The 22,705-nt window shown below is 40.6% G+C and overlaps 4 protein-coding genes across 5 annotated transcripts in view; 2 read left to right on the top strand and 2 right to left on the bottom strand.

The window, feature by feature from the left end:
- The window catches only part of LOC145442840 (glutathione synthetase-like), a 350,056-nt gene that overhangs the window by 299,746 nt on the left and 27,605 nt on the right, over window positions 1–22,705 (bottom strand). The gene's annotated exons all lie outside the window — the stretch shown is intronic.
- Window positions 1,224–12,323, top strand: LOC145442817 (N(6)-adenosine-methyltransferase catalytic subunit METTL3-like). The gene is made up of 11 exons (XM_080320830.1): window positions 1,224–1,423; window positions 1,494–1,741; window positions 2,956–3,480; window positions 4,729–4,837; window positions 5,865–6,076; window positions 7,290–7,477; window positions 7,537–7,575; window positions 10,523–10,631; window positions 10,717–10,782; window positions 11,643–11,755; window positions 11,810–12,323. The coding sequence occupies exons 1-11, from the start codon at window positions 1,330–1,332 to the stop codon at window positions 11,928–11,930; spliced, it is 1,824 nt and encodes a 607-aa protein (XP_080176956.1). The 5' UTR covers window positions 1,224–1,329; the 3' UTR covers window positions 11,931–12,323.
- On the bottom strand, window positions 10,633–13,317 carry LOC145442939 (U6 snRNA-associated Sm-like protein LSm8). Its single transcript, XM_080320992.1, has 3 exons — window positions 13,196–13,317; window positions 12,965–13,133; window positions 10,633–12,050 (listed from the first exon to the last, which is right to left on the bottom strand). The coding sequence occupies exons 1-3, from the start codon at window positions 13,224–13,226 to the stop codon at window positions 11,960–11,962; spliced, it is 291 nt and encodes a 96-aa protein (XP_080177118.1). The 5' UTR covers window positions 13,227–13,317; the 3' UTR covers window positions 10,633–11,959.
- Window positions 18,072–19,839, top strand: LOC145443506 (cancer-related nucleoside-triphosphatase homolog). The gene is made up of 2 exons (XM_080321464.1): window positions 18,072–18,244; window positions 19,415–19,839. Exons 1-2 carry the CDS (start codon window positions 18,072–18,074, stop codon window positions 19,833–19,835), a joined length of 594 nt encoding a protein of 197 aa, XP_080177590.1. The 3' UTR covers window positions 19,836–19,839.

Genomic DNA, 22,705 nt, shown 5'->3' with positions numbered 1-22,705 from the left:
AACCTACGTTTCGCGATAAGGGTGGGAATGTTCCTTCTATTAATTAGGCATAACGGTAGTGGGGGTAGCGTAGTGGTGAGCGTCGGCGCCATCCAAGCAGGCGGTGCGGGTTCGATTTCCGCCGTCGGTGGTTATTCTGGGTTGCCCGTGTCCGTTGTTCTTACGGCGACAAAAAAGCCCGGTAAAAAAGAAAAAAGAGCAAGAAATAACATTACGAGAAAGGACCGACGAAGATAGAATGACACCGAAGAAGAATGTGACGTCGGGCACTAGGTCGAGCGAGAGGCCAGTTCAAGAGACCCCAACTGGTTGGTCGTTCGGCATCCCCCTATCTGTTCCCTCGGCATCGCTTGTCTTGTACGTCTTATTGTACATTGTGTTGTGTGTCTTGGGCAGATGAAAATATAATCTGTCGATTGTTGGATTGGTTGACCGTTTGCATTGCATACTTTTTTCTATAGAAATGAAGTATACTGATTAAAATGAGAGAGAGAGATATGGTATTCTTTTTCGCCTATACCATCGAGATGCTTTGACGACGGAGATGCGATACGGCCTTTATAGTAAGGTCATCTAAAAGAAATTTATTTTCAATTGGAATGAAGGGATGTTAAAATACTCTATAATATGTGCTGATTGTGGCCCCCTTCGAGCTGAGCCCCCAATTGAGCGGTTTGGGATTGAGGTGAGCAGTTTTTCGACCAGCGGACAGGAGAGGATGCCGTCGAAACGACCGGTGCGGACTCTCAATCTCTCATCCACATCGAGCTAATTACGTAATATTACGATGTAGAAGCAGAAGTCAGGAACTAGGTATCCCTGGTAGAAGATTGGAATTACTAGAGTTATTAATGCGAGTGGATGAAAACTACTTGGGTACTTCGAAATTGTAATCTTCAACACGGGGGTTAGTCATGCGTGCAAATTATACATCATATTGGCTCTGGCTTGGTGTTTACTTCAGTTCAGTTTGCCACCAATGCCGATTCCTATGTAGCAAATAAGCAATATCTACTGCTTTCGTCGTAGCACGTCAGCAGTACGTAAAACGTAGCACGTAACAGTCAGTGTCCAGGTCATCCTCATAAGTCCGAAGCAGGGATTGTAACCACCAGCCAATTTATATATACCTAAATTTTTATGATTAGCGACAGATTAGGGAGTGTGTCCAAATTCCCCCAACTAGCATGCCTCGGTTCGGTTTATTGCCATTCCATTATTATTCAATGGAATGGCCATGCCAACCACAGATAACCATAACTTATGTATTGAAATTCAGTAGCAGTTTAGGATATTGTGTAAACTGTTAACCATTAATCAACTGCCAAAATGTCATCAGACACATGGAGTGATATTGAAAAGCTTCGACGGAACCAAGAGAGTTTACGTGAGAGAATAAAACGACGAAGACAAGGTCACAAAGGTCCGTCTGAAATTTCTCATTCTTATCGTGTAACTTAAGCCTGTCATTTCTATAAGTTAATATTTTGCAGATCTACTCGCGCAGACCGCAGACTCTTCCGAATCAAGGTCTCAAGATAGCGACACAAATGAAAACTTGCAAAAGTCCACGAACAATCTGGCAGCAGATCCGGAAACTTCTGATTCCAAGTTGGCAGCTGATAAGGACTCCACGACAAAGATTGATCCAGACACGGAGAAGAAATTCCAACGGTACCTTTGCCATCATTCACTAGAATTCCCCATGAACTCTGTCGCTTTGACAAAAGGGTTCATGAAGGTGAGTTGCTTGTTTATTTCAATACTGCTTGCTGCCGTCCCGGCATTCGCCCACACCTCATAGTATTGTCTAGCAATGTGAAATCTATTTAAATCTATTTTCATTGGACAAGTAGAATATGTAAGCTAAATTGCTGAAATTTAAAAATGCTAAAAATCCTCATCAATTTAAAGCATGCGAAGAGAAGTGTAGTTTAGTTATGCATCGGGCGATAGATCCTTACCAATATGTGAGACGAAATATTGTGTCAGTCTTGATATTCTTAATAATTGTTTAGTATCGAAACAAACGATAATTTTCCTTTGATTTTTTATTCTTAGTCTCAAGAAACACATAAATTCAACACTCGGATAGACTAGCACTGCTTGCCTTCTAATCAGTAAAATCAAGACTCGATTTGTATTACATTACTCCAATTATTGCACCCCAGCACCACTCAAAATTTACTTCTCTGGCATGAATGTGTGCGCTTAATCTAATTAATTTGCGATATAAGGGCAATATTCAGGTATTCTTGTTTTTGACATTCGAGGAACCAAAGCCAATACTGATTTTGAATATGCCTAAAAATAAATCAATTTTGGTAGATATTAATGAGAATTTAAAATGAAAACATCAGCAGTGTGTTTCAGCCGAAGGACACAAATACCGGGATGCAATTTCTCAGGGTTCGAAAACTGGGGTCTGTGAACCCGTCCATGAAAGGCAAACGACGATGTTATGGTTGAGGTTATTTCAACCTTTCATATTGCTGTAAGCCTGTAACAGTGTAACAGTCGGTCATTTTCTTTCGAGCGAATTTGTTCAGCAACATCGTTACGGTATCAATTTATGAAATTAACGTAGGGTTACCATGCGTCCACTTTTCAGAGGATTTGTCCCCTTTTTTTTAATAAATTAAAAGTGTCCGCGGAAGACGCCTATGTCCTCTTTTTTCGGAATTTGTCATCTTTTTCTAAAAAGAAACTCGACCGGGGCCGATCAAGTAGGTCTACTATTGGTCGAAAAATTTTGAAAACCATCAGTTTTCTTTACCGCTGCGGAAGCCTTCAGAGTTTTTAAAAAGTGTCCTCTTTTTGGAATGTCAAAATATGGTAAACCTGAATAACAAAACTGATTTTTGGCAATAAGCTAATTGTGATATTTTGGGCATATTCAGATAATAACATACCAGACCAGATTGCTTCATGTTATTTCGTCATTCCCGCAAACAGATGCAAGACGAGCAGAAACATCCGAAAACCCTAACCGTGAAACAAGTCGAGATGCTGCTCGAAAAACAAGCCGCCCAAAGATTCCTTGAAATTGACTCTACGAAAAGCGACTCGGAAATGACAGTGCTGTCGGTGTTTCACAGTAAGCTTTCCGCGGTTGCTCGCGAGTCCAAAGAATCGGGAGAGAAAGAAACCAAAGACCACGAAGCCGCACACGGCAGCTCAGCTGGTACTCAGTCCAAGGAGAAGTCTTCCCGTTCCAAACAACACGGTACGAAGCGTCACGCTTCTGACGTCAGTGAGAAAAGGAAGAATCAGAGAGCGGATTCGCGACGGTCTGACAAATCCAAGGAGAACAAAAGCGATGCAGCTGTCGATGACGATATAGAAGCGTTGCTGTCTGTCAAGTCTGCGAAAGAACAGGACTCGAAACGGATCGCCGAGGAGATTCAGGAGTTGTTGGGAACTGCGTCCATCAAGGAGATGAAGTTGGCGGAGAAGTTCAGGACGATGGGCGGTTCACAGGTAGGACGCCGCGTTGATCTGTTCTGGGACATAGCGATAGGGCTGAGAGATCGAGTACCTAGGATTACGGCTGGTCAAAATCGAGGGGGAGAGGAGGCAAAGATGAGACACTTTTCGAATATTTAAACGCCACTCAAAGAGAAGCTCCGTCTGAGGATTGATTTTTGTACGGATGGAAAGCATGTGGTCTTAGTAATTATGCTCAAATGTCTCAACTTACCCCCAGGTGAGGATAAGATGAGACACCTAGCAACTCTTGTTCATTACACCATCAATTCATCCCAAATGATGAATCAACAAGCGACCTGAATGAAATAAAATAATCCTGAAATAATTCACTTTAAGAGGAATTTGTAGGCCTACCTGGTGTACGAATTTAATGGCTTCGAAAACAAATTATCAGTGGGATCCTGCAACAACAAGAGTTTCATTATTATTTTGTCGTGTAATGTCACATCTGGTCAGCTACTAGACAAATAATCTATTATGTGTGCTGTGAGCTATAAATTTTAAACATTGCGAGGCTTTCAATGGAAAAGTTGAATGATACCCAAGTCTCAACTTACCCCCGCACCTCCATTATTGTATAAACTTCAATAAAAAAATTTCTGTTTATTACTTTTCAAAGGTAAGCGCATGATTACATTGCTAATATTGGACTCTGCCAGCTCCAGTGATGTTGTTTTATAATATGAAATATTATGATCGCTTGATCGGTATGCCCTTACAAACATGAATTCACATAACTTACACAGAGTATAAAATATATTTTTGGGAATTTTTCTGCCTAACCTCAGATCTGTTTGCCTTGTTAATATGGTAGGACTATAGAATGACATTATGGGAACAATATAGTGGAAGAAATCTGTCCATTAGAAAATTTGTCTATGAAGAAATTGCATGTTTCATCTTGCCCGGTGTCTCATCTTTGCTTCCTCTCCCCTACCTGTGTGACTTGGTTCTGAATCGTGTGTTAGGCTTCGAATTGAGCATTAGAGTATTACTCATTATGATGTCAAAACAGCATGAATGTCGTGCATCACATCACATCAAAGATTATTTGGTGTTTTTGACCACAACTGTTCAGATTAATACAAACATTTATTCTACTGAGAATATGGTTCTTTACGAAATAACTCCGTGATCCACATGATGAACGTAGACGGGTCGGACGTGACCCGTGGGCTACTGGTTCCCCATCCCTGCTTTATTCGTATGAATGTCATCATGCCACTGTTTTAAAATCAGGTGAAAGAATTCTGCCCGCACGGGACCAGACCGGAATGCATGCGACAGAGAAAGTCAAACTACTCGTGTTCGAAACTGCACTTCAAAAAGTTGATAAAGCCTCACACAGGTGGGTTCGGTTACGCAGACTAGAATAATGCCGACATTTCATCGCATTTCAGAACAACAGTCTAGCTTTCAAATAATGCTGGTGTCAGCTTGGGTCTCTAGGTGGCAGAAACAGTCACTCTTTGGCTTCAGTCGCGTACTGGATGCAGTATGCGTGATAAATTAACGTGGTCCCATACTGCATGAAGTGAACTGGCCAGCAACGATCGCCGAGCGCACGGCAATCGATGAACTAATTTCGCGATCATCTCAGCAGTAGATCGCGTATCGTTACATTGTGTACAGCCGAATCTCGCTAATTGGCCGCACAACACTGATAATACGAGTTATCGAATCGTAAGTTGACCCTTGACTCATTCCCTCAAGATTGATTCGGAACAATCAAGGCCATAAATTCTGCGATTGGCAAACACTTGTTGGATAATCCTGCCTGCGCGAAAAATTATCGAGACGACAGAGTTCGCGTACTCGGAAAGGGCCGTGTCAACAAAAAGAGTTTGTGTATCATCTAAAAATAGTACATTGAACACTCTCGTATTCGATATTTCATGCTGGTGACGTCATATTTTGTGATACGATTGTGTTGATATACGATATTCTTTTGAATTCTCTACTGGTTGCTGACGATTACCCCTGATGAGTGTCAGCCGAAAATATTCGGGTTCATTTAAATATGGATATACTATACAATAGTATATTTACGTTTTGTACCTCCAAGAAGCTGTTGAATTGTAACTGCATATTAGCGTCAGAATGGCCGTTTCAAAAAGACGGAGTTTCGGGTCTCAAAAGGGTGGGGGGTTATTTAGCATTTACACAGCCTTATTACTCAATTCCGCCACATTTTGACCTCACTCCTTTGTGACGTCATCGAGCCCGCATACCTATTGCTGAGCACTCGGAAAAGTAGAAGTACTAGTTACTGACCACCTCTGGAAAAACGATTAAATAACTACATTTCACCTCTGCGCCGGTTAGGTGTAGAAACACAATTTACAGATAGTGATGTGGACCGAAATCTTTTGCAGACGAATCTCTCGGGGACTGCTCTTTTCTTAACACATGCTTCCACATGGACACTTGCAAGTTTGTCCATTACGAAATCGACTACAAGGGAAGCGAACTGGACCCGAGGTACAGGAAACGAAAGAAGAAATCCGACGGGAACGAAGACAATCAGTTACTGCCGAAACTGGCCACGGATGCGGATTACCTTCAGAGGAAAATGCTGCCGGCACAGGTGGGTTTGTTTCTGCAGAGTGCGTACCCTTCATTGTTTGAACTCCCGCGCTAAGAAGTGCGAATCGACAAATGCTTGAAATAGAGGAAAACTTCGCTTCCCGAGGCTGAGGCCCTGCAATTTTTTAGAGAGACTTTTCCAAATGTCTAGTTGCACACATTCGATTACTATGGTTGCTGAAAATGTCTAATCGATATCGTCATTTAGAGGTGAAAAAATGTCAGCAATCTTCGTGATGACGCAACACTGTAGTAGGGGGGCGGAGAACTACAATCTGGGATTGATAGATTGGGAATATTATTGATATATTCTATATAGCTTACCGGTGTCTAGATGCAGCGTTTCTAGTTTATCTCATGTTCAAGCATTGTGACGACTGTGAAGGTGTTGAATTCATGCTCTTAAGTTTGGGAAATCGGCCTTAAGGTAGGTACTGTAGGCCTATGTTTTGAGTATCGGCTGAATATATCGGGATTATCGGTGAAGCTGCTAGTCATCGGTTTTATTGGTATGGGGTCAGCAATCCGGCGTTGTTCAGGCTCCAGTCAAGATATACTCAAGGTACAAAACCGAGTTTTTTTTAAATAAAATAATAATTCCTACTATAATCTATACTTGGCGGCACAGAGCTACTACCTGATCACCATGTCCACTGTTTATTGCTACATACTTTCACAAATTTGAACAAAACGAACTAAACAACCACAATATTATTTAACTATAAGTATTGTAACATATTCACTAAAATAAATCCAAACTTATTGCTGTTTAGTAGTTGTCACTGGCCGCTTTCACGCTTTCAAACAACTATGACAAATACTCCTTCATGTGATCGAAGATGTGATTTGTAATGTTGATGACTGAAACAATGTCGCTACTTTCCACGTCTGTAAAAGCTATGTGCTGGTCTATTTATAAAATCGGCGAAAATGGTTACTTTTTTTGTTGTCATTAACGCTCGATTGACCCGTGTAATTCGAATCTGATGAGTCGACACTGTGTTACTAGAAACTGGTCTTTTTCCATATCAACCAATATTCTTGATTTCCACACCAACCGTAGACTGTTTTCCAACGGTACTATGAAAACTTGCTGATTCACTTGCAGATTGCCAAATACGGCTTCTTCTGCATCGAGGCACTGGTTTAGAGTAGAGAATAGTTAGTGCGCTTTGGCAACTATGATGTTCTTATTTGTAAATCGTATTCAACAGTGGATCAGCTGCGACATACGATATCTGGACGTGTCCGTCCTCGGGAAATTCTCCGTGATCATGGCCGACCCGCCCTGGGACATCCACATGGAATTGCCGTACGGAACCATGCAAGATGACGAAATGCGGGCTCTCCGGATTCAAGACTTGTCTGATGACGGTCTGTTTTTTCTTTGGGTCACGGGAAGGTAAGGAATTCGGTTCACGCTGTGTGGAGCGTGACTGAGAGCATGGTGAATTATTTCAGAGCGATGGAACTGGGCCGCGAACTGTTTGAGCTTTGGGGGTAAGTGTTAAGACCAAAGGTGGTAACAGAGTACTTTCATCTACTAGCAATACTTATTCAACCGAATATGCTTTTGCAGTTACACTATTGTACATTATTTTGCGTTAGCTGCGATGGTGCATCTTTCAATTTTGAAAGTAGCCACCTCCGATTCACCACTAGAAGTATTACTTCATTGAGCCCATAACAGGCCATAGACCAGGGGTGGTCAAACTTTTCGGTCAAAAATCCACACGTAATTGACGAGCCATTGCGCTAGCCTCGCCAGGCGCGGAAATTTTCAAAGTTGATGTGTTAATAATAGGTCAATAATATTGTTACTTGAGTATATTGTGGGTCTGCTGTATATCGCTGAGCTCAGTTTGCAAGGGACAGAACTATTCGCCGTTTGCACATATCGATATCGAAAGCTTCGACCAACATGCGTCTATCATTTTGTGCCTATGTTTCATCGTCGACGGTCTTTCTGCAAGCGAAAACGCAAGTTCGCGTGTAGGACGACACTTCTCTCGTAAATGCGAATATAGTTAGACTCAATCTGGTACATTTGGCGTTTTTTTCATTTTCAGGAGGGGGTAACAATATTAAAAGCAAGAAATCGAGTAAAAACATATTGCGCGATGAACAGGCCTGTTTATTTTTGGATTTCTCCAAAAATAACAAAAATAGCTTATTTTTGGATGTTTTCTAATTTTATTTTTGGAGAATCTCCAAAAATAAGAAATGAAGGTGTTTTGAGCCCTATTACTACTGAAAAAATCCACCAGAAGTATGTTATTATCACGTATTCAAGTCCTCCAACACATAGATATCATCAGTGATCTTGATCTAACTTTCCAATACATTCTTCACAAATTTAGTCTTTGGCCTGGAGAATGCCTTCTCAAGAATATTAATCAGTGCGAGACGCCCCGCCGAGACCCTTCTGCAACTTGATTTTCGAGATATCGGCCCCGAACGTCGCAATCGTGGGGAAACATCGAGGTTAGGGGTCCAAAAATGGAGGAATGTTCAACTCTTCAAACTCTCCAATCTTCAAAGCCTTTGCTCCTGAAAAGCGCTCGTCAGTAATGCGCTTTAAACCTCGGATCCTCCACGAAGTTGCGTGCCTCATTGAACTTGACAGCCCAACACCCTCTGACCAGAAAACCGTGTGGCGGTCCTCGTTGTCCCAGTCCTCGCCTGGACACAGAGCTCGAAGGCGTTCGACCTGGCGCATGAGCTCCTGCTGCTCCATGATCAGAACGTCAAGACCATAAAGCTTCGTGACGGTGGTGCTCAGCTCTGTGAGACCGTGACCATGCGATCGAGAACGATCAGCACTGCAGCAAAGGTGCACACTCCGGAATGTTTTCGTCCAGAACATCAAGGAGTTTGGTATGGTTTCCAGTCAACCAAGAGGCCACCTTCTTCATTGACAATAAACGAGCGTCAACAAACATGGAGTGCGCACTTTCCATCTACTGGATCAAGTTAGTGTTGCCGTCTGAAGCATCAGCAGATCAGTCCCATCATCGTGTGGACGAAGTGATTGTGACAGAGGTGGTGGTATATGATTTCGCCGTCCCCTTTGCCTCACTCAAGCTACCTTCCCGTCTTGTCTACGTGTCGCGCTGTGAAACTTATATATATAGGAGTACAAAGGCGGAGGGGCAAGGTCAGCAGAAACGTGAAGTGGATTGAGTGGAAGTAGTTTTAGCGTTTTGGTGACCCCTTCCCACACATAGATGCTGTTTTTGTGTGTTTTTATGAGTTTTCTGGTCGTTTACATCGCTCTGACTTGTTTATTTCACTGAAAAACTTGAAAATCATCATCCAAAAAAATCTTATTTTTGGATGTTTTCAAATCTTATTTTTGGAGAATCTCCAAAAATAAAACCCAATATCCCAAAATAAACAGGCCTGGCGATGAATGAAGAAAATTGTTACTTGAGATAAATCTATACCGCAAACGATTCTACTTTATTGTAATGCAAGAACTTCTACCTAGATGTGACTGACCCATGGATCTGCCAATGCGTCGGAAGTGCCAATCTGCCGATGCATCCCAAGGCCAAACTAATTCAAGTTCGCAATCCGGGCAATCCATTTTCGATATGTAACCAGTTTCAAAAATTACCTCGCGGGCTATGGGTTGGACGCCCTTGACATAGATGAAATAAATATCTTGATATCTTTAGCATTTTATCTAATGACCACTTACAAGTTGATAATTTGTTTCTGGGTGTACATTCCATAAAGCTTTGAAAGCTATCAAGATATTAATTTTCTAGGTGTGACATGTCCACCAAATGTACTGTTTGAAACTGCTTACTTGCTTACTTTGATACAGCTCATTTTTTATTTCTACCTGAAGCAGTGTGGGTATATTTCGGAATTTTTCATTGAGAAGAATTTCGCCGTATTACTTATATTTCTACTCCCGTGTAGCAATGCTGGATGGTTGGACCACCCCTGGTGATAAATATTGTCTAATGCAAGCAACCTGAAGTAGTTCCGGCTTCTTGTAAATCTCTACTTCTGATTGAGTAGAAAATTACAGTATTACTGCTATATCTACTACTGGAGTAGCAAGGCTCAAGCTGCCTGCTTTGACCACCCTGAACTGAAATAATTATCTCCAATAGAAAATGCGACAGATGCTGCGTCGTCACGAGAGGCCGTTAACACTTTCATTTGTGTGCCTTTGAGTCGGGTTTCATACAAATATGCCAACTTCGTTTGTTCCAACATGAAGCTTGTGTACAATATAATATTACATTGACCTTTGGGGAGCTCTTCGCCTCGATTATTCGAAATTCCCTGCCGGTGACGTCATATTTGGTGGTACGATTGTTGATATACAATGTTCTTTCCAATTCTCTACTAGTTTCCGACGATCACCATTGATGAGTGCCAGCCGAAAATATTCAGGACCATTGCAGCATATTCACACTTTACCTTCCAGATACCGTCGATGCGACGAGCTGATTTGGGTCAAAACGAATCAGTTGCAGCGCCTCATTCGGACCGGGAGAACAGGCCACTGGCTGAACCACGGAAAGGAACACTGCTTGGTAAGATACAAATCAATTTATTGAAAAGACGACGCATGAAATTCAGAGAAACGCTCACACAATACACATTATGGTATTTATGCAGGTCGGCATAAAGGGTGATCCAAAGAATATCAATACATGCTTGGACTGTGACGTGTTAGTAGCGGAGGTGGGTTGCAATTAGGACTGAGCAAAATGATAAGAGTACACTGATCTGAAATGAAGGATTAATTATAACGAGTCAAGTAGTGAGATATGATTCACAGGGTTGCAACCAAGTCACAAGTCAATCTCACTTTATACTTTTGAATCATATCAAGTTGAGGCATTTTCAATTCACCACCGAGTCCAAGTCAGCGAGCAGAGGGCCGAGTCCAAGTCATTGTGTTTAACTGCTTATTTTCCAGTTATTTTATAACCATGTTTGGTGATATCGAATGGTTCACATTTATGATATACTAATTTTCCTCACACTTAGCAGATTCTGGCCGCATTATCAAGTACCAGAACCGACAGACAAAATCCAAATGACGTGGTTACTTTAATATTCATTGAAATTACCATGAAATGTACAATTCATTGAAATAACCATGAAATGTCGGACTTGGTTGGTTTGAGTCCAAGTCGAGTCACGTCCGTGTTTTGGGAAGATGACTAAGTCATCAGAAAATCGTGACTCAAATCGAATAATTACATTTACAACCCTGATGATTCATACTGAATTACTTGCTAAGGTCACCCGAGTTTGTGGGAGTGACATACTGTAAAGTATTGATAAACCTACAACATTGTCACAAAGTGCAATGAAATCCAGGTATGATCGAAACAATATGGGGGAATCATTGGTGTGATGTAGAACTGGCCTTGTGGACTTGTGGTCGCATAAAAGGCGTGATACTCCAATACTCGACTGGATGTCTAATACTCAAGCACTAGTCACTAATCACTCAAGTACTCGTATTTGCCCAACCCTAAGTATGATATTCGGTGACTAAGATCACAGTTTAATTACCGTTACCCGTGTTCCAGGTTAGAGACACAAGTCACAAGCCCGACGAAGTATACGGAATCATAGAGCGCTTGTCGCCGGGCACGAGAAAACTGGAATTATTCGGTCGAATGCATAACGTGCAACCAAACTGGTAAATTCAGTTATCGAGGTATCTCGTCCCTTTCTCCAAATGATTCATTTCCAGGGTGACGCTCGGAAATCAGTTGGACGGCATTCATCTCGTCGAACCGGACGTCGTAGAAAAATTCACAAAAAAATATCCTGACGGTAAAGTGACGAAGCCCTCGAAACAGTCCGTGAGCTAGCTCGTCGTGACGTCACAGTTTTGACGGCGTCAGTGGACCACCGAATTTAGAGGGGCCGCTTTTATGTTGGTCAAGTCCAAGGATGCATCCGTTGCATCGTCAATTTCGCCAATGAGTGCTCTGAAGAAGAGAAAAAGGATGAACCTGTGTAAAATGGTTCTTGATAAACCGCGTATGTTCAAGTATGATACATGTTGGATGTGGCCCCTTGACTGCAACCATTTTTGAGGAAACCAAGACCGTCTCATGCAACTGATTTTGACCTTGGAGGCAACTAAGACCGTAAAGGTAGTAAATAAGACCAACTTTACCCCAAGTTAGTTATGTGAAGTACTTGCACTATTTTTTATGCTTGGCGACTTTTACTTACAATAAAGGTATGCAAAGATTCAAGCGAGTGGAATTATCTGCTTTATAGCTAAAAATGCTTTTCCAGGTGTTTTCAAAATCTTTAACTTAGGAGTGGAGTTATTTGCAGAAATTAATTTACAGTATCAGGTCGGGCGGCTAATTCCAGTCCAAACTATATACATTTTCAGACAGGGTTCATCAATGCTGACGCTCCTTCAGCCTAGCATTTCATATCTATGTGAAAATGCCGAGTTGCTTCCACCAGTAAACTGCGTGACCACTGGTCGCATTCTGCTTCATCTCGTTATAATTGTGTCAGAGTCAGTAGTTCTTTTTAGCTGGATTGCAGTGTGTCCCTTTTTAGTGAAAGCCTGTCTCACACCCAACCAGTACACAATTCTGATCTAGTCATGTCGTGGGAGGTTCCCCTGTTTGTAAATCCCGACAGTGAGTTGTGATAACATACTGCAGTGAATTGTGTATTATTGTATATGCAGTGAACGGCGAGGATGTAGCCTACATATGGATTGAGTAGTCCATCACGGAATAAATACACAGGGTGTGACAGTTCTTCATTACAAATTTACTCTTAGATGAGTTGTGGAATGGAGGCTGCACAGCATAGCCACCACATTTGCTAGTGATGTGGTTACATACGTACATTTCAACAATAGTTTACTTACACATTATCTCCTCTAATGACATAAAGACCCAGGAGAACTTGCTCAACGCCTTGATTGGAAGAAAATACCCGTTCGTGACTTTCATCCAGAATGATGTTCACGGTTTGATCAAATCCTTTTAACGTGCCCACGATCATCCTTCCGTCTGCAGTTATAACCGACACGACACCTGCGACGAGTCGGAAATCATATTTTAGGGACTTAAATTTAGAGAATATCACGGTAACATACTTCCCACGAGCGGCTCGAGGGCTAAGGCCATAATTTCTGAGCAACCTGTACGAAACCTTCGAAGAAATTGCTAGATCTTGAATGAATGGGAAAGCTGTTTATCAAACACGCAGCAACAGAATCTTGATATACGCTCATAAAACGCACGTCAATCAATACCGCTCAAACCGGAATCAATCATTTGGAACGGCAATTTTTCTTGTTGAAGAGAGAGAGAGACAGAGAATCTTCATGTGTCAACATTTCAAATAAACACCACATCACACACAACAAAATGCTACAGGTGTAAATGCGATATAAAGACATGCGAGGTAGACGGGAGGCTCGATAAAACAAAGCCGAGCCACCGAGGTTTATATAGCTCAATGGGCCAAGAGCAATTTATCACAGTAGGTAACTAATAAAAATAAACTAAAATAAACACATGGGAACAGAAACAAACATCGTCATGGAACAATTGAAAATTAAATAGGGCCATTTCAACTACAATTTAGCGGTAGTTAGAGATCAGAGACTGTAAACATTGTTTTTGAACTCAAATAAGCCAAACGGATGTTAGATGACAGCAATAAAACTGATTAAATTTTGCACTAAACTTGTAGAGTGATGTTGCATAGATGACAGAGATGAGCATGGATTAGGATTAGGTTTTGAAAAAACAGGATTTGTGAAATTTTGTCGGATTTGGATTGGATTTGGATTAGACATTTTTTTCAGAACGGATTAGGATTTGGATTGGATTGAACTATTTTCTGGGAGATTGAAATGTCGTGTGGCGAATGGCAACAAACTTTATTCAGATCAGTTATTAATGTACTTAAGGTTACTAAGTTATCTTGAATCAAGTGAATCGTTGGTTGTGAAAGAAAATTTTCGAATCCCTTCATTGCATAAATTAATATTTTTTCTGAATTTCCAGTTGGAATCGGATTAGGATTGGACATGGACTTGAATATGAAAAAGGTATGGATTAGGATTTGGATTTGGGTTTGAAGGTTCGGATTTGGATTGGATTAGGACATAGAAATTTCAAATCCGCTCATCTCTGATAGATGACTAACCTACGGATAGATGCACAACACGTGATTAACGTTTGAGTACCTAGATGCATCTAGCGATTGCTGGTCGCTTATTCGGGAACAGTGCACACATATTGTTTGCCTGCGACTGGGCAGCATATTATTATTATGTCTGGGGTATTAGATTCGGATTGTATTGCCTCTCGGATATCATGTCTTTGGTATGTTCGTAATTTGTTGCGCCACTTGTCTGGGGTGTGTTCGAACTATGTATCCACTCGAACAGGATCTGGGGTGGATCCAGACTGTGCTTCGCCACACGGACAGCGATTCTGGGGCATGTTCGGACATAAATTGTTGCAACTCGGATATCATATCTTCGATGTGTTCGCACTGTCTTCCGCCACTCGAACATCACGTCTTGGGATGTTCGGATTGTGTTGCCACTCGGACATTATATCGATCTGTTGTAGATTCGGACTGTGAGTCGCCACTCAGACATGGGGTCCGAGCATATAATCAGACATGATGTCCGAGGTGCCATTACAGGAAGAATATACCCCGTACATGATCACAACATGTACAACTGAGATAGTGAACAATAAATTTATTATCATGGGGTCACTAACAACAAACTATTGCTATATTTGAAGAGTTTCTTGAGAGTACAGAATATTCATATTGAAACAAGCCCCTGACGTATGTCGACCGAAAATATTCAGGTTCATTCGATATGAATACTCGCTATAGTAGTTTATACTGAATGAGATCAGAAAATATTATGGACGATCAGAAGTGGTCAGTAACGTAGTACTTCTACTTTTTGAAGTACTTGTAGTAGATTTTGCCTACTCGCACTACTTATCAAGTATGATTTTGGACTACTTCTACTTGACAGTTTTCAGTTTTTCAGGCAAAAATAGGCGAAGAATACCCGCTTACCTACTTACTTGTGAACCGCCACTCCTACTTCTAATACTTGAGTAGAAATTCCGGCGTTACTTCTAATTCTACTTGACTAGCGACGGTGGCGACTTTGACCAACTCTGTGGATGATAGAACCAGACAGACATTCAAATCACAATATATACAGAGGTGGTCAAAGTAGTCAAGAAAGCTACTCAAGTAGAAGTAGAAGTAGCAACGAAAAAATCTACTCAAGTACGAGTAGAAGTACTTATTCCATAAGCAACTTAAAACTACTTGAAGTAGAAGTAGAATTGACCTACTTTAAATCTACCCAAGTAAGTAAGTAGCTGTGAAAACGACAGTAATTCGTTCTCATGGACCGTCAAAAGCTGCAAATGGAGCTACGCAAAAGGTGTAGAGAGCTCGATTCATATTGATGCATCCCAGGAGGTGTCAATTTTTGACAGAATAAGCAGTCGTCCACATCATGGGATGTAAATGATACCATTGATATGGAAATGCGATACTAATTCTTTGCTTACTCGAACATACCATTTTAGAGAATATCATGGCATGGTGCCCCCCATATTATAAGGCCCTAGTTTAGTCGAAGAGCAATACGGAGAAGTTGTGTCGGATACGACTTTAACACTTTGCGTGATTAGTATACGTTAAATAAAAATATGACAGATCGTAAAAATGCCATATATAGAGTATATATAGCTTTATTTTCGAAAAATATAAGGCATTACTACACTTGCTTTTATACTTCAACATGCATGTTTTCCAGACAAAAGAACTGAAACTATAATCATTACTCAACGTATAATACTCGTAATTGAAATAAAAATAAAAATACTACTTCTAAAAAGCGGAAAATATATTTCGTGTCTTTTGTTCAGCAGAAAGTTTCAACGGTGGTCTGCTAAAACAGGTCTAACGTTTAAAAAAGTCAAAGTACACTTTTCCAGATTAGGACACTTCCAGATTAGGCTGCTAAGTATGATATGTTATTGCTAGATTGCGAAACGATAGATTCAAACTTTATACGGGACCATTCTTACTGTGATGAAATATTTGGTATAGGTGACCATGCGTTGTGAACGGAACCAACCCGGTATCTAAATTAGGCCTATATTCAGCAATACTTTCGTTAAAATACATTTGTCATGATGCTTAACTACTGTGCGCGAAGCGCCTCGAAAATTCTGGGTATTACATGACTTTTATGAAAATTAAATGTTGGTACTACGTGAAAACAGCCCAGAAATTACTTAGGCTATCTTTGTTATTGGGGGATTAAACTACTTCTACTTGACAAACTGAAAATAACAAAAAGTAAGTAGGCTACGTAGTTCAAAAAATATTACGAAGTAAAAGTAGAAGTAGCGAAAAAAAGATGTACTTGAGTAGGTACCGGAAGTAGAAGAAAACTACTTGAGTAATTCGAAAAAGTAGAAGTAGCCTACTTCGTTACTGATCACCTCAGATATATATAGACAAAGACATGCATGAGAAATTCAATACGCCGTGTAGGTTTAATGTTGAGCAGAAACGGTATTACGTTTGTTACATTTGTCAGCATTCCCCTCCTGACTTGTGATCTTCGCCCTGATTGGGCATCATGTAAAAACTATGAAAGACTACCACCGTGTCACGCTTTAAAAAAGGGAGACCACTATCCATTCTGTGGTGAGCGGATGGGTATATTCGCAAAATTGCTACCAGCTCTCAGCTCAACAACGTTGGAGGCTTTTGCACCGGGCTTGGCGTTATAAAATAAAGACTTCCGGATGTAACAACTTTTCTCCTCGTTTCTCCGATCGTCCCGCACTTCTGCTTGCGAAACCAGTCCTGATATTTCATGCTGAAATCTGAAAGACCGTCCAAGTCCATCCGGATCCAACCTTTTTAAAAATATTCATAGTCCGTTCGGATCCAGATCCAACGGAAAACTAAAGATAACTATAGTATCACGTGATTCACGGTCGAGTGATGGTACAGTCGCAGATTTGCTTTCGCTTCATAGCATGAAACGGCAACGTAATTGCTAATCCTATAGATGACGACCCGAGCGCCCACATTTAATAAAGTTGATCATATTTGAAAGCTACAGTCGCGCTGATTCTGATAATATACATCAAAATCTGATCAGAGCAAAGGAACTCGAAATACCCCTCGAAATCTGAAAATCGGCATCTTTCTGAACAATCGCAACCACGCAAGGACCCTTGTCTGTAGCTTTCGAATAATATCAACGTTAATAAATTTGAGCGCTCGGGTCGTCATCTATGGGATTAGCAATTACGTTGCCGTTTCATGCTATAAAGCGAAAACAAATCTGCGACTGTAGCATCACTCCACCCTGAATCACGTGATGCGCATCTATGCGTACGTTAGTTATCTATAGGAAAACCCGCACAGACCGGATCCTGTCCAATCCAAGTCCAGTCCAATTAGGGTTACCATATTTTGGAGATCTAAAAAGAGGATACTTCTTCGGAATTTTCAGACTTGGAAAACCGCAGGAGAATTCTCAAAAAATGGTGAATTTGACCCACTCTGTGATCGGTTGACTAGACAAAAAAAGTCATCTTTCTCGCTCGGTGCCCAAAATACAGTTTTTCCACTCACATTGTCGGGTGGTTGACTATAAAAAAAAGGTCAACTTTCCGTTCAGCTCCCGAAATACCCGCCAGAGCGTCACGTCGGTGCTGATTTACGGTATCTTAGTCGGATTTTGCTATATATATATATATATATATATGACCAAAATTCTCAAAAAAGAGGACAAAAGGGCGTCCTCCGAGGACACTTTAAAAAAAGTCAAAAAAGAGGACAAATCCGGGCGAGGATAAAACGAATTCATTGAACCGTGGAGCACCGGTTAATCCCACTGAGCTATATAATCCCCATTCGTGATATTCTATTGCAATAATGCAAAGATTATGCAGTCGAGCCAGAAGCAGAAACATGTTGGCCATGCCAAGCATTTACTTCTGACTGGCCCTCCCTGCGTCGGAAAAACTACGTTGGTGCAAAAGATATGCGGTAAATTGAGGGATACTGGGATCCCTGTGATTGGATTTTATACCCAGGAGTTAAGACAAGAAAAGCAAAGGTACCAACTACCATAAATATCTTCACCGTATTCAGTGTTTGTATTTCCTAATTGCCATAATGTAGGGTTACCATAGAGGATGAGGATGCTACAGACGTATCGGGCTGTATTCAATATGTAACCCGAACGTAAAGCATTTTACGATCAATTAGCGAAATGCACAGTGATTGATCATGCATGCTTGTAACAGGACAAATATCTTATTGAAGTTTGAAGTAATATATTATGATGTGCCGTTTGTTATCCTTCATCCGTCTATTATCAATTACATTTTTAGTTGAGATGTATCAATAAATTGTGGAAGTTTAAATGGTGCGTCTCATGAATGCAATTCACTATATTTGAGGAGGCACCTTGAAACTTTATGCTAGTGGAAGATGATCTCAACACTCAACAGTAAGTTAAAAACTATCGTAGGCTACAGCTTACCAGCATATGATAGCTCATTTTCACTGCAAAATGCTGTTTATTTAATTGTTCAGAAATAACCGATTTTCTAAAAACTTAGGGCTACCGTATTTGATGTAAACAATGCTTCCTTTTCACTAGCGTAATATATGATTAGATAATCTTTGTAGTCATAGGCAGGCATAATGCATTTGGAATAATGGACAATGCATGGACCTAGGTAAATAATACCGGTATGCTAGTTTCAAGATAGTAGGCTCTAGGTTGACCCAGCTTTGATTCGTTAACAGTCACAATTTAAAAGACAAGTTTTTGTATAAAAAAGGTACTTATGGCATATAAGTGAAAATTCACTCATAAACTTGTTTCAACGTGAAATGCATGAATCCTATGGTCTGTTTCGTGATTGTGTCAAAAATATTCGGAGATTTGTGTTTCAAATTGAGTGGGAAACTGAAACAGTTGGAAATTCTACGCGACCCAGCTGATGCTTAGCACCTCACTATCCAAGTTAATATTAAAGTTTATGTTTTGGTTTTGTGCAAGTACATGGTATGGTATTGATTACATTGAATATTATTATTGTAGAGGCAAATATGTGTTACTATAATATATTCTCATATTGTGCAACAGTACCTCAGCTGCTGTACATTTACTTTCACACTTCAAAAATTAGTAGTCTAGCAAATGAATGCAATCCGGCTAATATACCTATCATATATCTATATATTCATATGAATAGCCATGTTTTTTGTATCACAGAGTTGGTTTTGACATCATCAGTCTAGATGGGAGGCAATCACCACTTGCAAGAATATCCTCGAACATTCGAGGACCAAAAGTGGGCAAATACACGGTAGATGTTGCATCATTTGAGTCTCTGGCTCTGCCACTACTCACTACCAAGGGAGAAGAGACACAGATATGTGTGGTAGATGAGATCGGAAAAATGGAACTTTTTAGTGATCGTTTCAAAAGAAAAGTCATTGACATTTTGGATGACAGAAAGTGCTTCATTCTGGGCACCATTCCAGTAAAGAAGGGCAATGGAATACCTTTTGTTGAGAGTGTGAGAAGTCGATCGGATGTAAGAGTTTTTGATGTATCATTCCTAAACAGAGACTCTGTTTTGGATGAATTGCTACAAACTATTATCACAATAACATCTGCTCGTACCAATTGAGTTATACACTGGTAATATTGGATTATTACCTAGACATTCAATTTCTAATACAATTAAGTTCAAATTTGTTTTGAAATGCTGAACTTTGATCAAAAAGGTTGTATGTGATGTGTTTTATGATAATAATCACGTTGCGAAGCTTTATGATGAATGATAGCATGAATTTTCAAGTTAAATACCACAATACTTTCCAGTTGGATCAGACCAGTCCTCGCTGGCTAATAATTCTGTTTGTTGATTGATTGATTCGCTTGTTGGTTAAAAACTCATTGTTGCTTAACTGTGAAAATAAGTGCAGAGCTTGGTGATGATTTCAAAATGAATGCGCCTTGTACAACCGCAAACAATGTGGCCTTATATTCACATATCTGCTCGTAGCGCACAAATAGAGTTATAGGCTGATGGATTTTCCAAACTTAAACAAATTTTCTATTAGTCCGTTTTGCTTTGTGTATGCTGTCGTTTTATTTACACTCTGCCTAGCACTAGCTACTATGGTACCATATAGTTTAAAGTTGTTATTGCAAATTCCATAGTCCATTGGTCCATGACATACCCTGCCTTAGTGGTTGTCTTTATGAATCTGTTTAAATCCCTTTAGTGTGCCGATAACTCCTGGAAAGATGCACTCGAAAGTTATATTCTTCAATGCCCGCAGTCGCCCAGTTCGTGACTAGGTGTTAACGCCCCAGAACGCACTTGCGCCCATTTCGCGCACCACTGGTTCCATCTCTAAACCTGACGTACAGCCGTAATTGGAACTGGGTTGGCGTCACAGTCGCTCTTTAACCGATTCTGTACCAGAGTGACTTTGTAGGTGTCAAGTGATCGCATTACAAACTGAATATTAGAAACGTTCTGTCCTAGCAAATATTCGAAATAGGTCTCGAGATGTAGAAAATATGCGCAAAACGTTAGTAAGAAATGGCTAATGTCTAAATTATCTTGTTACCAACCAGTACCATGCTGAAACATATGCAATGAAGCGGGTAATAATATATAAACTGTTTTTGATTCGGGAACTGGTTACATTTTGTTTTTCATGTAACTGATCAGCAGTGTTAGGATGACTAGAGCCAGACTCTGGTCACCTTTTTCATATAACTTGAGTTGAATTGGCGTATAGGAAATGTGAATTGACTCGTATCTCGGGGATAAATTTTGAGTCATCAAGTAATCAGTGTCGATAAACATAACTGTATTTTGTCTTGCATATGTTCGGATTGTTCGCAAAACGTAGTGAGTGCGATCAGTCATTCGGTGATCGTGGGTTTTACCGAGCCTCCATTGTTCTATCACAAATAAATTGATCGCTAACGACGTGATCGGAGCTCAGAGCGTACGTTGTCGTAAACTAGTAGAAAAGTTGTAGTTTTTCTTGTTGTATGAGTTTAATATTGGTGCTAGACTTCTGACGTCTTTTGCACTAGATCTATGTTGAGAGTAATATATTTTGTTTTTTAACATTATAAATCTTGACCAGTGAGTAGGGCATGATCTATCAGAGTACTCATGGTGAGAGGATTGACCAGTAAAGTTTCCAATCGCACGGGTACGGCGTCTCTTATTTGATCCCGCAGATACTGCCGAGGGCCTGGTGCAGTGGATGACCTAATGTTCAACTGTTTCTGGTACGCCACAGCTTTCGCACTGTCCAGTAGCAGCCACTTGGCGGTTCTGGCTCTGCGGCAGGCTGCAAGGGGCGGCATAATGGGGCTGTGCAGTGCACACAGCACGGAGAGATGGCTAATCACAAGCTAATTTGTTGCGATCTAGACATAGAACCAGTAGTTGTTTCTGACAACATATTGATCGTGACAGAAGGATTTTTCGCGTGACTAAAAATTACACTGGGTAACAATTTTGACGAAAAATTTATTGACTTCAATTTTGGACTTGATTTAGGCTAAATGGCTTCAATCAGGTTAATTAATATTTTTATCGTTTCAAAACATCACAAGACTGCGATACAATGAAAAGATAGAAAGGTGTAGAAACAACTTGGAGTAGCCTTTAATATCAGTCACCCACCTTAGCCCAGGCGAAGTAAAGAAGAGGCATGCACACTGAATGAAAAGTAATGCAGAGAATATAAGACGCAAGCGACAAAATGAGGTGGCATGTGGCGGAGGGCGAGGTCGATGTTAGGTCGTGGTCCGGCAATCATTAAGACTGGCTAATATTCATGGTATGATGATTCCAAAAATTCCACTGGTTTTCTTCTATCACGTCTAGTTTGGGCTCTACAACCAGCTAGATATCCCTTTCTACAGCATATGCCCAAAGTATGGAAATTGTTACGAGTTTAGTCATATTGCTTTTCCATACCTTATAGAAATCCACACTTTAAATATATATTAAGTTTTATATCAAATGGGTCGATTGAATTATTAGGCAGCGATGCTTCAGTCCATTTTTGGTTAGAGGATGTAATCATCCAAGAAAATTTTGAAAACAGATTTCATGCAAATTGCAGGATATGGCAAGAAAAATGAACATTTCATTTTCTGTCACCTATACCAGTGGTTCTCCACCGTTTCACCTCGCGGACTGGTAAAATTTCAAAAAAATATTTGGCGGACCGGTGGACTTTCCAAAATTTGAACCAATCCAAAAAGGGAAGTATCCTACCGTCTTCTGCAAGTATATGGAGCTAGAGAGTGACATTTTTAGGTTTTTGATCGTGATTAATTATGTTCATGATGGCATCCATGCGATATTAAGGCAGTGAGTCTGCTGATTCGAGGTAAACATGCCTTGCCCAGATAAACGTGCTACCGCAGAGAGTTGTTTACAGTCTTTCGCGCCGAAGGCCATTGGTTTAACCCAGGGGCCGGGAACCTTTCGTATGCAGCGTACCAAAATATCAA

This window comes from Botryllus schlosseri, chromosome 7 (assembly GCF_051294905.1).
Source record: "Botryllus schlosseri isolate E-star chromosome 7, Bs_hap1, whole genome shotgun sequence".
NCBI classification, from domain to species: Eukaryota; Metazoa; Chordata; class Ascidiacea; order Stolidobranchia; family Styelidae; genus Botryllus; species Botryllus schlosseri.
The sequence above is the reverse complement of the archived record's forward strand: the minus strand, read 5'-3'. Positions and strand labels throughout refer to the sequence as shown.

Bases quoted from the DNA above. Each gene is read 5' to 3' on its own strand.
- LOC145442817 (XM_080320830.1), top strand. From the start codon at position 1,330: ATGTCATCAGACACATGGAGTGATATTGAAAAGCTTCGACGGAACCAA. The intron at 7,576-10,522 runs GTAAGTGTTAAG...TTTACCTTCCAG, and splicing joins GAACTGTTTGAGCTTTGGGG to ATACCGTCGATGCGACGAGC. The intron at 11,756-11,809 runs GTAAATTCAGTT...ATTCATTTCCAG, and splicing joins CATAACGTGCAACCAAACTG to GGTGACGCTCGGAAATCAGT.
- LOC145442939 (XM_080320992.1), bottom strand. From the start codon at position 13,226: ATGGCCTTAGCCCTCGAGCCGCTCGTGGGAA. The intron at 13,134-13,195 runs GTATGTTACCGT...GACTCGTCGCAG, and splicing joins CCTCGAGCCGCTCGTGGGAA to GTGTCGTGTCGGTTATAACT. The intron at 12,051-12,964 runs GTAAGTAAACTA...TCTCTTCTTCAG, and splicing joins GTCATTAGAGGAGATAATGT to AGCACTCATTGGCGAAATTG.
- LOC145443506 (XM_080321464.1), top strand. From the start codon at position 18,072: ATGCAGTCGAGCCAGAAGCAGAAACATGTTGGCCATGCCAAGCATTTA. The intron at 18,245-19,414 runs GTACCAACTACC...TTTGTATCACAG, and splicing joins TTAAGACAAGAAAAGCAAAG to AGTTGGTTTTGACATCATCA.